This window comes from Hypomesus nipponensis, chromosome 15, assembly GCF_054491055.1.
Source record: "Hypomesus nipponensis isolate SF chromosome 15, ASM5449105v1, whole genome shotgun sequence".
NCBI lineage: Eukaryota > Metazoa > Chordata > Actinopteri > Osmeriformes > Osmeridae > Hypomesus > Hypomesus nipponensis.
In genome coordinates, this window is record NC_140375.1 from 15593506 (window position 1) to 15606068 (window position 12563).

The following is a 12563-nucleotide window of genomic DNA, read 5'->3' on the forward strand; positions in this document are numbered from 1 at the left end:
ATGTGTCTGATGGCCACCAGGTGGCGTGTGGAGGTGGAAATGTGTGGCACTGTTGAGCTCCAGAGTTCAGAGGATTTGGGAGGAGCGAGAGGGTTCAGAGTGATGAGGGGGGGGAAAGCGAGCGATTCTCTAAATGCAGTGTTGTTTCATGAGTCATGTGGTCTAAGAAGAATGATGAAAGTAAAACTGGGATCCAGCACAACATTGTGCCTAACAACCGTAGTGCCTAACAACCGTAGTGCCTAACAACCGTAGTGCCTAACAACCGTAGTGCCTAACAACCGTAGCATATCGTCCTAACAACCGTAGCATATCGTCAAACGGGGAATGCAGGCAGAAGAGTAGGGGGATGTCTGTGTGGAGTTATGCCACCTAGCTTGAAGGAACTGACTCCACCCAAATCATTTATTCAGCCCCCCCCCCCCCCCCCCCAGTGTGTACACACCCTCCTCTATGAATGCAAGCCCTCATCCCGTCCCCTACACAGCGAGGGTTAAGGTTTTCCCCTGCGCACTTGCAAGGCATCCCTGGAAGAGGAGGTGCATTAAGGAGAGAGAGGAGGAGGAGAACAGTTGTGCTTCAGTGTGTCCCTGTATTCTCCCTGCTAGCAGATCAAGGACCGTAGGCAGACCCGGAGCTCAGCTGAAACGTATTAAAAACCCTGGAGGAGAACTGTCCTGCAGTGATCTCGTGTTTTGACACTCTGCTGAGGGCTCATATTTGTTGACTAAAGTGAAGCTGTACGTGTAGCAGCAGCCCATCCAGGAGGTTCCGTCAGCTCTCGTTCTCGAGTTCAAACGCTTTTTCCAGACTCCAGAAGGCAGGGGAGAGATTGAAGTGCGTGGAAACTATAACCAGGTACAAACTTATTTCGTTTATCTTTTTATCTATATATATATATATACATATATTTTAGAGGTGTTCTTGAAGTGTAATTCTGTTGTCTTTAATGTGAAAATACAGATTTTTATCTTTATATCTTATCTGATATTGAAGGGTCACATGGAAATTGTGATAATGGAAAAAAGGAAGTCTTGATTGTGTTTCATCAGTAAAGCAGGAAGTTTTGGATGTAAGACCTAGCAAGAGCTCTCCCATGTCACTTTTTCCACTGCTATGCCCTTCCGTTCATTCTATAAACAAGTTGGATAATTTATGTGCATGTTAACCCTGAGCAAAAAAAAATGTGTTGATCAAAAACGCTTTGACACGTATTCACCTATTCTGTTTTGAATGTTCTAGAACGATAACTCGATCCAGCTCGGCAGGACTGTTGCAATTGTGGTGTGCAAAACCCACAAGGCATTTTCCATCATCTTTCAACTTTGGGAGTTAAACTCCAAGCCTGGCACAAGCCATGAGCTTCACTCATAGGAGCCCTGTTGAATCAGATCCCAATGCTGCGCCAGGAGTCATTCTCCCCAGTAGAGAACTGTCTTATGCCTCATGTTGCACAAACGCTATGCCAAGCCAAACCCCCTTTTTATCCATCTCCGGCCTTTGCCATTCTGACAAACCCCTCTTGGCTCATTTATCTTGTGACATCTCCAGGCTCTCTTGCCGGGCAGAGTGTGTTCTTCAGTTTAAATGAGCTTTGCGATAGTGAGTGTCTCGACACAGATGATTTCACGCCTGCTGAGGTGTAGCTGATCCTTATCTTTCCCTTTCCCCTCTTTCCCCTTTGTTTTTTATTTAAAAAAAGGAAAAGAGCCGCAATCTTTTATCCAGATGGTTCTCCACATCACACACTGTGACATTACTGTACTATTGATACCTGATCTAATGGGCGTAGACAGGGGTGATTAACAGTCCTTGGATGAAAGAGACAGAATGTGTCTGTGCTTGTTCGACTATCTGCCTGTGTGGTGCTGCGTATCTACCGCAAAGCTTCTCGGCAGCTTTTCACTGACTGAATGAAGGATGATCAGTCACTCAGTTGACATTCCGCTGCAAACAGCCCCTGGAAAACTGGGGGGGAACATCTTACTCATTTCAATGTAAGGAAATGAGCTGTGCCTGTATGCTGGGATGAGGGGGGTGTTTTCCACAGACGAACAGCCAACTTTTCCAGGCAAGCACTGACAATGCACTGTATTTTCTCAGTGGGCTAAAAGTCTCTCCAGATTCCACGTTCGTAGGAAAAGTAACTGCAGGCCTCCTCGCTAAACAGGCCTCTGAACTTGGTTGTTTAGTCTGCTGTCCCTATACAGACACTCTAAACTTTGATGGTTGGTTTTGTTTTTTCTTTCTTAGAATCCAAGAAGCCAGCAGAGTGACTTTCGACAGAAGGTCAAGAAAAAACGTCCCTTCACAGACAGACACTAGGCCCATTGTCCCTTTTGGAAGCAGAGGATAAATGAGCAAAGTTCACATAAATACAGGAAACCCCTAAAGCCATTCCAAGGTTTCATCTGAAGGAAACCCTAGCCTTACACACAGAGGGGGCACAAGACACAAACACATCATTTAAGATACCGTCTAGCTCCCTTCCCATTCCTCTTGTCCATCAACATGTCACGGTGGGGGAGGAAGAATGTGAAGAAGACTCCTGAGGTGATCCGCACTGTGACCGAGGGGCTCAAGTCTCTGTACCGGAAGAAACTGCTTCCCCTGGAGGAGTACTACGGCTTCAATGACTTCCACTCCCTCAGCCTGGAGGACGCAGACTTTGACAACAAGCCCATGGTGCTGGTGGTGGGTCAGTACTCGACAGGGAAGACCACCTTTATCAAGTGAGTAACACGTAGGAAGAGGAGGCTTTACTTCCACTCTGAAATATGATCAGATTTAGCAATTGAAGTTTAGTTTAGTATGTTCCTGGCTGTGTCATGCTCCAGAGCTGAAGTGCTGTGTGTGTGTGTGTGTGTGTGTGTGTGTGTATGTGTGTATGTGTGTGTCAGATACCTGCTGGAGCAGGATGTCCCAGGTAGCAGGGTGGGGCCTGAGCCCACCACCGACTGCTTCACCGCGGTCATGCACGGAGAGGTGGAGGGGGTCATCCCAGGCAATGCTCTGATTGTGGATCCCATGAAGCCCTTCCGCAAACTCAACCCCTTCGGAAACACCTTCCTCAATAGGTGAGAATAGGATTGAATGGGCCAGTGTTAATGGGCTGATCCTACCAGGAGAACATGCAAGATATAGATGAAAGCATTGAGATGATGAGGGAGCAGAGCAATTCGACCCCTCACCCTACATCACCCCACATCACCCACTCCACGCCCACCTCCCCCTACACACACATACACATGCCACACACCCACACACACACTTCTCTCGAGAGCCACAGGGAGGGGGAGAGATAACAGAAAAAGTGCGTCAGTTTTTTGCTCTGTGGAATTTCGAGTCTTCATGCCAAATTTCAGAGCGGGGAGGGACTTGCCTTATTTGTGGAAAAATAGTGAAAGAGAGCGATATCACAAGACAGGGCGATGAAAGCTGATTTACTCAGAGGGGTGCTGCAATGTGTGCCATCTCAGTCCAGGTCAGAGGGCTCCTCTGCCCGGCAGAGACTAACAGATGAGATCAGACACACACTGACAGAGAGAAAGTGTCAGAGACGCGGAAAATGTGTCAGAGACGGAGAGTGTCAGAGACACTCCTCGGCTGTGTTGACTGTCTGGGATGCCTTCCCTACGTACTGTTCCGTTGATATAAACTCTGGCGACTGGTTCGTAGAAGCGCTGTTTACCTATCACACTCTGCTCATATTAATTACTAAGGAGTTGCCATTGGCAGGGCGGAGTCATCTGGGCTGGTGAGCCTCGGCGGTGACAGGAACACTCCATAAGTTCCCCTCGACACGGCCGCTGTCTGTAACGCTCTAACTCTGACATCAGTGTTCCAGGGGAGTCCCTCCCCACCCACGCTCAGTGTGTTTGTGGGTCGTGTTTGCGTCTCTCTTTTCCCCTTTGACTTCCTGTCTTGGGGAACAGTGGCCTCGTTAAACGCTTCTGCGGCAGGAAGTGGTGGTGTTGTTCCAAGTCCGACATCATTAGCAGGGTGTATTGTTTGATTCTGGCACTGGTGGCCATTTTCCTTCAGGAAACCCACAACATTGAGAGGCCTGGTTCCACACAATAGGCCGACAGGGAGGGGTGAGGCAGGCTCTCAGTCTGCTCCTTAGATCACGCTCAGTGCCATGATAAGCAACAGCCATGTTGAACATGATTCGCATTCTTTCCATTCATGTCAGTGGGACCGTTTCTTCAGAATGTTTGTTTGACCTCAGAGCCCCTCGGCCCGTGTGTCCGACCTACGTCAGCGACGCGCGATGAGCCTGTAATGCTTTCCTCACTCGTCACGTGTCCGTGTCGCAGGTTCCAGTGCGCCCAGATGCCCAATCAGGTCCTGGAAAGCATCAGCATCATCGACACTCCTGGCATCCTGTCGGGGGCCAAGCAGAGAGTGAGCCGAGGTGAGAGCCAGGGAAAAGGTGAGGGAGGGGGGGGGGGGCATTGGCGTGGGGGGGCCGCATCTCTGAACCTCCGCTCACAACCTCGGTCACCTTCCCCCCCTCACCTGGCTAACCCATGTGACCACCACGCTGCGTCAACCTGTCCCAGTGTGTGACTCGGCAGAAGGGTTAGGGAGAGGCATGCGACTCTCTGGGGTAAGGAGAGGAGCAATGGTTGTAATTAAGCAGAGGGAGAGCGCAGCCAAAAGCTATCCACAAATTCCTTCAACACATGTGGAAAAGCACACTGATCAGGATCAGCATGAAGTATCTGCCATTCTCTTATCATCCACTCCTCCGTTCATCCACCTTCTATCTAGACAGTATCACATACATCACAGTGCATGCAAAACTAACAAGAGCAGATATTATAACATAGGAAAAGTGATGGAGAAAACCCCTTTTGAGCATATTCCCAGTCTATTGTGTTCTTTGATTTTAGCCCCTCCGTTTTTGAGTTTTCTCCTGAAGGTTTAGTTTGTTCCCGTTTACTGTGTATACATGAGGGAATGATCCCCGAGGCAGAGCGGGGGGGCAGGACTGTGTAGAGAGATGGACGCACAACAGACAGATGGAGAGAGAGATTAAAAGAACAAGGGAAAGACGAGAGGTGCGAAGGGACTTTGTCCAGGTGTGTGTGTTAGTCTGTGAATGTTTGTGTGTGTGTTAGAGAGAGAGAGAGAGAGAGAGAGAGAGAGAGAGAGAGAGAGAGAGAGAGAGAGAGAGAGAGAGAGAAAGAGAGACAGAGAGAGACAGAGAGAGTCAGAGAGAGACAGAGAGACATGTCAGATTCAAACTGTCCAACTTGACACTTTTACCCTCAACCTTTCCCACAGGCTATGATTTTCCGGCCGTGTTGCGCTGGTTTGCTGAGCGCGTGGACCGCATCATCCTGCTGTTCGACGCCCACAAGCTCGAGATCTCAGACGAGTTCTCCGAGGCCATAGGGGCACTGAGGGGCAACGAGGACAAGCTGCGCGTGGTGCTGAACAAGGCAGACATGGTGGATACCCAGCAGCTAATGCGTGTGTACGGAGCCCTCATGTGGTCCCTGGGAAAGGTGTTTGGTACCCCGGAGGTCCTTCGAGTCTACATCGGGTCCTTCTGGTCAGAGCCGCTCTTGGTCCCAGACAATCGCAAGCTGTTCGAGCTGGAGGAGGAGGACCTGTTTACAGATATCCAGAACCTTCCCCGTAATGCAGCGCTACGCAAGCTCAACGACCTGGTGAAGAGGGCACGGCTGGTCAGGGTGGGTAGACGCGGAGACCTTTCTTTTTCTTTTCTCTCTCTCTCTCCATCCTTTCCTGCCTCCTACAATAATATCTAGAATATATCTAGACTAGAGGACAGAGTGTTGTTTACATTTAGTCATTTAACAGACGCTCTTATCCAGAGTGACTTACAGTAAGTACAGGGACATTCCCCCCGAGGCAAGTAGGGTGAAGTGCCTTGCCCAAGGACACGTCATTTGGTACGGCCGGGAATGGAACTGGCAACCTTCAAATTACTAGCCCAATTCCCTAACCGCTCAGCCACCTGACTCCCTGTCCTTGTTGCTGACGTTCCTTCCTCTGTTCCCAGGTCCACGCCCACATCATCAGCCATCTGAAGCAGGAGATGCCCTCAGTCTTCAGGAAGGACAACAAGAAGAAGAACCTGATCTACCAGCTGCCCGTCATCTTCTCCAAGATCCAGCTGCAGCATCACATCTCCCCTGGAGACTTCCCAGACTGTGCCAAGATGCAGGTCAGTATAGCGACGTAGATACACAGTCTGTCAATGCATTGGCTCTGAAGGTGTTCATCCAGCCACAGTCCTTTCGGGGAAGGTAATGTGGTCAGGCGGCCGAACGACGCCCCTTGTTTCTGACGATGCATTACTTTCCCAACCTCAGGAGCAACTGCTGGTCCACGACTTCACCAAGTTCAAGACTCTCAAGCCCAGCCTGATGGCGGCCCTGGACGAGCTTTTGTCCACCGACATCTCCAAGCTGATGCCCCTCCTGCGCCAGGAGGAGCTGGATGCTGGAGAGCAGCTGGGGGTGCAGGGAGGGGCCTTCATGGGGACCCGAGCCGGGCCCTTCATGGAGGGCGACCCCTTCGCCGAGGAGAACGGGCAGGGCGGCGAGGAGGAGGAGGACTGGGTGGTGACAAAAGACAAGCCCAAGTACGACGAGATCTTCTACAACTTGGCGCCCAACGAGGGGAAGCTGAGTGGCACCAAGGCCAAGGACTGGATGGTGAGCACCAGGCTGCCCAACTCGGTGCTGGGACGCATCTGGAAGCTGTCGGACGTGGACCGCGACGGCATGCTGGATGATGAGGAGTTCGCCCTGGCCAGCCACCTGATCGAGGTCAAGCTGGAGGGCCATGGTCTTCCCCCTGAGCTGCCTAACCGACTCATCCCACCCTCCAAACGCAGGCAGAAAGGCTCTGATGCGTAGACTTACTGTTTAACACTGCTACTAGGGGCCTGCAAAGAATACCCCTCAAATGGCTGCCAAACTCCCACTAGGGACTCCTGTTTTCCTTTCTAGATACCTTGGCTTTCCATGCTCCATGTTCCTTTGTCCAGGATAGTCTTCATATTCTTTTTTCAAGATGGGTTTGCAAAACCTTTCTTAGCAGTCATCCATTTTATTTTTGTAGCAAACTTTTTGTCAGCTGATAGGGTTCATTAGAAAAGGTTTAGTAATAAGATGGTCCATTAGTTTTACAATCAACATTCCTGCAATGTTTACAGTTTTATTGCTACAACAGTCGCAATACAAGATTACATTTTGTTTGTAGATTAATAGCCTAAATTCCGTTTTTCAGTCATTTGATGTACTGGTCATTTCCATGTGTTCACATGTATCATAGCTTACTTAGTTTAGATTGTATTGAGAAACGCAAGAAAGAAAGAAAAAAAGGAAGAAAGAAAGAAATATAGATTTTTCTGATTTTGTTATATGCTTGCTCTTTCAATTTTGAGATGTTTATAACTCTGACAGACTGACAGATGTTGGTTGAAGCTATAACCTGAATGCACTTCAAAAGTGTGTCTTGCCTTATTCCCTTGACACACCATTTTCCTTCTCCACAAGCAGCATAGTATGTATTTTTGTGACTCACTTTTTTCAGTTATTTGGGATTTTGTAATTATTGCTCTTTTTGTATGCACAAAAGCAGTTTTTGTTTTTATAAATTTATGTCACATGCTTTGAGAAGATTAAAAGTATGAAAGATATATTAATATCTCACCAACTACTGTACACAGCTTCACCAACCAGCTCTTATGTCAATTATCAATAACCAAATACCAAATAAACTTCTACAACTGTGTTTTCTCATCTTCAAGTAATTCCTTCAAGCTTTCTTTCATTTAATTGAAGGTGGATGAATTTCAGCACTCACTTTTTATGAAGTCAATATTTAGTTATTGGTCATATGCATAAGCCACATAGCTGCATAGAGTATTTAAAACCAAATTATGTTTCCATTAAAGGTTCGCTGCATTCACACAGACTGTTTCTTTCTTAAGCAAGCACAGCACGGTCTCCTAGAGACAAGCTGGATGAACAGTGAGTCACAGTCTGCCCTGCCAAATCTCCATACCACCATTTTCCAGTGGTCTCTCTCTCTCTCTCTCTCTCTCTCTCTCTCTCTCTCTCTCTCTCTCTCTCTCTCTCTCTCTCTCTCTATCTCTCTCTCTACACACACACACACACACACACACACACATAAGCACTCTTCCACTGTGTCACTCTTTCTGTTCTCCCCCCTTCTCTCTCTCTCTCTCTCTCTCTCTCTCTCTCTCTCTCTCTCTCTCATTCTCTCAGACAAACCAAACTGACAAACATTTTTTACCTAATCTCTTGGGGCCAACTTGGTCAAACACACATCATGCTCACCAACCAGTACTCCATGTCATTAGGTCTTAGTTTTTGTTTACAGTCAATGTACACTCACTGGTCTAAGTGCACCTGGTCAGAGAGCATGTGCGTATGTGTTAGAGTCTTTCAAGGTTGTGCAGGGAGGGGAGGTTTCCCTGCCTGCCTCCCTCTTCCACTCCTCCATGGAAAGAAACACAAATGAGAAACAGAGGCAATCCGCCCCATTCCTCCCCGCTCTCTGCTTTACTGTGTGACTCACATGTGAAGAATGCGGTGGGTTGGCCATAGTTATTAATATCTCCTTTTCTCTGGTCCGCTAAGTTTCCTCGGGCACAGGATTTAGACACTGTACCTTTATGACAGACATTAACAACATCCCCCTATTTGGAGTTTTCCTTAGGAACATGAGTAAACCCCTCCCTCTGTTTGGTGTGTGTGAGTGCCTGTGTGTGTGAAAGAGAGAGAGAGAGAGAGAGAGAGAGAGAGAGGGAGAGGGAGAGGGAGAGGGAGAGGGAGAGAGAGAGAGAGAGAGAGGGAGGGAGAGAGGGTGAGAGATAGAGAGAGAAAAAAGATGATTAGAGCGATAGGGAGGTAGAGATGGAGAAATAACACGTCTACTTAATGGCATTTACTGAATGTGAAAAGTTTGCAAGCGTCTAAAGCTTACCAGACTGCTACTTGCCAAGGACTGCCAGTACAGCTGAAGTCTTCCCATAGATAACCATGGTAACTATTTCCCCATGAGCATTTCTCAACCACACAAAACAAAATGCCTTCCCAACTTAACAATGTAGATCAAATGTCTTTATTCCCAGAGGAATGTTGACAATGACATGCGCAAGTAAAACACGCAAGATTATAATACAAAACTATAAACAACATAAATTTACTTCCAAATAATTAACTGACTTGTTTTCTGCAATTTGGAAAATAGTATGTCTCGTAGTAGCCAAAATACCGTACCAGGCTCACCACATACACTCACACATCCGTCAAAAAGATATAACACAGGCAGGACTATCCCACGGATGGAACCCCCCTGCGAGATCCCACTAAACGGGGACCCCTCATACGTCACAGGGTGTTTACTCGGGGAATTCCTCACCCAGCATGTGAGGAAGAGGTCTGAAATTACATTCAATATTTTACGTCGAATGGGCGCTCTCTGGCGGATAGATTTGTGTACACACTTTTTGGCGGGTGGTATTCATCTGTAGCAGAGCCGTAGCTCTGAGCTCTAGGTGGCAGCAAATACATTTATTCAACATTGTGACTGGACATTTTTACAAAGAAGAAGCAGATGTTACCTTAGCAACAGTAGTTGGTTGAAGCTGGGGTTTACGACAATCACAAGCCGTATTCTATACGGCCGGTGTCGTACATTTTGCAGAATCACCATGGCGTCTATGTTGAAAGAGACCGCGGGTCTGTATGAAACACTGAAAACGGAATGGAACAAGAAAAATCCTAATCTGAACAAATGTGGAGACATTTTGAGTAAACTCAAGGTAAAGCTTGTGTTTTATATGCCTCAAATAATAATTTTGCTGTCATATCTGTGATTTTATTAGCTGAAGACTGCTCTAGCTAGCTACCGTAGCATTAGCTAGCATAGCTACACATTAGGCTCAGACTATTCCCTGAAATGGCAAGGGAACAATCTGTAGTCATAGAACGTTTGTGTTTACAAAATGTACGTAATGTTTAATCTCATTGCATGTCTATCCATTTCACCTAAACCTGCATACATTGGGAACAGCAATATTGTTTGGATTAAAACAAAGTCACCGCTTGAGTCCTCTCTATGATGGTCCTTCACGGAACTGTACTTTACAGTCAATAGACAGATCCCTCGTTGGAACTAAACAGTGTGTAGCCGGCTAGCTAGCTAGCTGTTTCTATATATGTTTTTCTGTCAATACCTCCCCTAATACTTTTGTTTTTGCAGATCTCATTATTGGAACTTAACTTCTTGCCTACAACCGGGACCAAGCTCACTAAACAGCAGCTTATTCTAGCTCGTGAGTTTCAAACGGATAACAATGTTATTTCCAAGGCTAATATTTTTGCCTCTGTTAAAAATTGACCAACCAAACTAAAAATAGTTTGTCCATTCTAGTAACCAACTGTAACTATCAATAGTCTGATATTTGACTCAGTTTGATCGTTCAACTAGTTATAAATAAATTAGTCACTTGCTTTAAGGAGGACTGATGCTTTGGCTAGCTGGGCATCAGCCCGAAGCAACCACAACTCATAGTTTGATATTTATTTGCAGGTGATGTTCTGGAGATTGGTGCCCTGTGGAGTATTCTTAAGAAAGACATCCCTTCCTTTGAGAGATACATGGCTCAGCTGAAGTGCTACTACTTTGATTACAAGTAATACAGCTCATTCATACCAGGGTGTGATTTGATCACTCAACTTTATCCAACGTGTGATCTGTGGTCCCGGTGTCGGATTTCAAATACCCACATTGTTTTTCTCCACTGTTGTGTAGAGATGAGTTGCCGGAGTCGGCCTACATGCACCAACTGCTGGGCCTGAACCTTCTCTTCCTGCTGTCGCAGAACCGGGTGTCAGAGTTCCACACCGAGCTTGAGAGACTGAGCGCACGAGACATCCAGACTAACGTTTATATCAGGCACCCAGTTTCTCTTGAGCAGGTGCACCCCCACACGATTCTAGATGCCGGATAAAAAACATTTTCAGTTTTGATTGTTATTCAATTGGAATTCATCTTTTATGTTCTTTCTTTTCAGTACCTGATGGAGGGAAGCTACAACAAGGTGTTTCTTGCAAAGGGAAACATCCCTGCTGAGAGCTACACTTTCTTTATTGATATTCTGCTCGACACTATTCGGTGAGGGGGTGGGAAGTTTCATATGTTTAGTTGTAAATTTAAGATTCTCAACGATTAATTTACCAATTCAAAATGGCATAGCTATAGCCTAGTTCAAGACGAAGGATATGCGGCTAACCTGTTTGTGTCTGTCTCATGTCAGTGATGAGATTGCCGGATGCATAGAGAAGGCATATGAGCAGATCCAGTTCAATGAAGCGACCCGGGTACTTTTCTTCTCCTCGCCAAAGAAGATGACAGAGTACGCCAAAAAGGTTGGTTCCTGTTCTAGATTCAACTGTTCACAATATGTTCATCCTTCTATCTACTTGTCAGGTTTTCAAAGTTGTGGCGTTGAATAGTATTTCATCATTGAAATCTGATCTCATGTGTGTTTGCTTTGCAGAGGGGTTGGACTCAGAGCTCAGATGGGTATTACTCCTTCAGCACTCAGCAGCAGCGGACAGAAGAGGTCACCATCCCATCCACAGAGCTGGCACAGCAGGTCATCGAATACGCACGACAGCTGGAAATGATTGTGTAGTTCAACTTGACAATCCCACAACACCACACACACACACACACACACCAGTTACATAGCAATTTCCTTGTATGATATACAGTACCAGTCAAAAGTTTGGACACATTTATGGGAAAATCTGTCCAAACTTCTGACTGGTACTGTATGTAAACAACAGTCAAGACTGGTTTATTGATCAGTTTCACTAAATCAATCACCCAGTCTGGCTTGTGGGCTTATACTTAAAAGGGATTTACTGAACCAATAAAACTGTGGCATCATTCAAGGGGCCAGTCTGTTCAGTGATTTCTAACAGGTCCACATCTGGAAAGAGTTGAAGAGTGTACATTCAAACTTAAGTGTTGAGGTGGCAGATGTTTGACATTGGACTATTTTGATGGCAGAAAAGTATTCAATTTGGTCAAGTTGAGTTATTACTGTTATAAACAGTCCAATCTTAGTCTAATTACAAATATAATATTCTTCTCCAGTTTAGTGACTATAATAACTTTTGCCTTTCAGTGTCACAGATAATAATGGGGAATTACTGAATTAAACCAAGTATTTTGGTATTCAGTAATCAGTTGTACTAAGTTTAAGCACCTCATTGTGTATACAAAGTTAATGGTTTTTCCTCAGCAGTGCTCACAGAACTCAATTTCAACGTCCTTGCCTTGTATCCTAGCAACTGACAAAGAGAATTGCTGTTAAAGTTTGTGGGTGTTTTTTTTTAATAGTATCTACCTGTCCCCACGAGATGCTTTGTAATCAGATTGATCTGGAAAATACAAATGTTTTTCTCTTGATAAGAATGGCTCCAAAAAAATAAACCTTTTTTTCCTGATCAAGTCTGCCTGTTTGGTTTCTTGCA

At 46.1% G+C, this 12563-nt stretch overlaps 2 protein-coding genes across 3 annotated transcripts; both read left to right on the top strand.

Moving 5' to 3' along the window:
• Positions 1 to 485: 485 nt before the first annotated feature.
• ehd2b (EH-domain containing 2b) lies at positions 486 to 7779 on the top strand. Of its 2 annotated transcripts, none has more exons than XM_084675085.1 (7): positions 486 to 858; positions 2254 to 2732; positions 2901 to 3077; positions 4320 to 4435; positions 5293 to 5705; positions 6038 to 6202; positions 6351 to 7779. In XM_084675085.1, exons 2-7 carry the CDS (start codon positions 2512 to 2514, stop codon positions 6897 to 6899), a joined length of 1641 nt encoding a protein of 546 aa, XP_084531211.1. In that variant the 5' UTR covers positions 486 to 858; positions 2254 to 2511; the 3' UTR covers positions 6900 to 7779. The 2 variants fall into 2 exon arrangements, with proteins under 2 accessions (XP_084531211.1, XP_084531212.1); XM_084675086.1 differs by having other exon boundaries at positions 4320 to 4417.
• A 1901-nt stretch (positions 7780 to 9680) lies between these two features.
• On the top strand, positions 9681 to 12536 carry psmd8 (proteasome 26S subunit, non-ATPase 8). Its single transcript, XM_084674876.1, has 7 exons — positions 9681 to 9838; positions 10279 to 10351; positions 10609 to 10711; positions 10831 to 10996; positions 11093 to 11193; positions 11336 to 11447; positions 11579 to 12536. The coding sequence occupies exons 1-7, from the start codon at positions 9728 to 9730 to the stop codon at positions 11714 to 11716; spliced, it is 804 nt and encodes a 267-aa protein (XP_084531002.1). The 5' UTR covers positions 9681 to 9727; the 3' UTR covers positions 11717 to 12536.
• Positions 12537 to 12563: the final 27 nt, after the last annotated feature.

Excerpts from the sequence above, each read along its gene's own strand:
- ehd2b (XM_084675085.1), top strand. The coding sequence starts at position 2,512 with ATGTCACGGTGGGGGAGGAAGAATGTGAAGAAGACTCCTGAGGTGATC. Across the intron at positions 3,078-4,319 it reads GGAAACACCTTCCTCAATAG|GTTCCAGTGCGCCCAGATGC; the intron begins GTGAGAATAGGA and ends TCCGTGTCGCAG. Across the intron at positions 6,203-6,350 it reads CAGACTGTGCCAAGATGCAG|GAGCAACTGCTGGTCCACGA; the intron begins GTCAGTATAGCG and ends TCCCAACCTCAG.
- psmd8 (XM_084674876.1), top strand. The coding sequence starts at position 9,728 with ATGGCGTCTATGTTGAAAGAGACCGCGGGTCTGTATGAAACACTGAAA. Across the intron at positions 10,997-11,092 it reads ACCCAGTTTCTCTTGAGCAG|TACCTGATGGAGGGAAGCTA; the intron begins GTGCACCCCCAC and ends CTTTCTTTTCAG. Across the intron at positions 11,194-11,335 it reads ATTCTGCTCGACACTATTCG|TGATGAGATTGCCGGATGCA; the intron begins GTGAGGGGGTGG and ends GTCTCATGTCAG.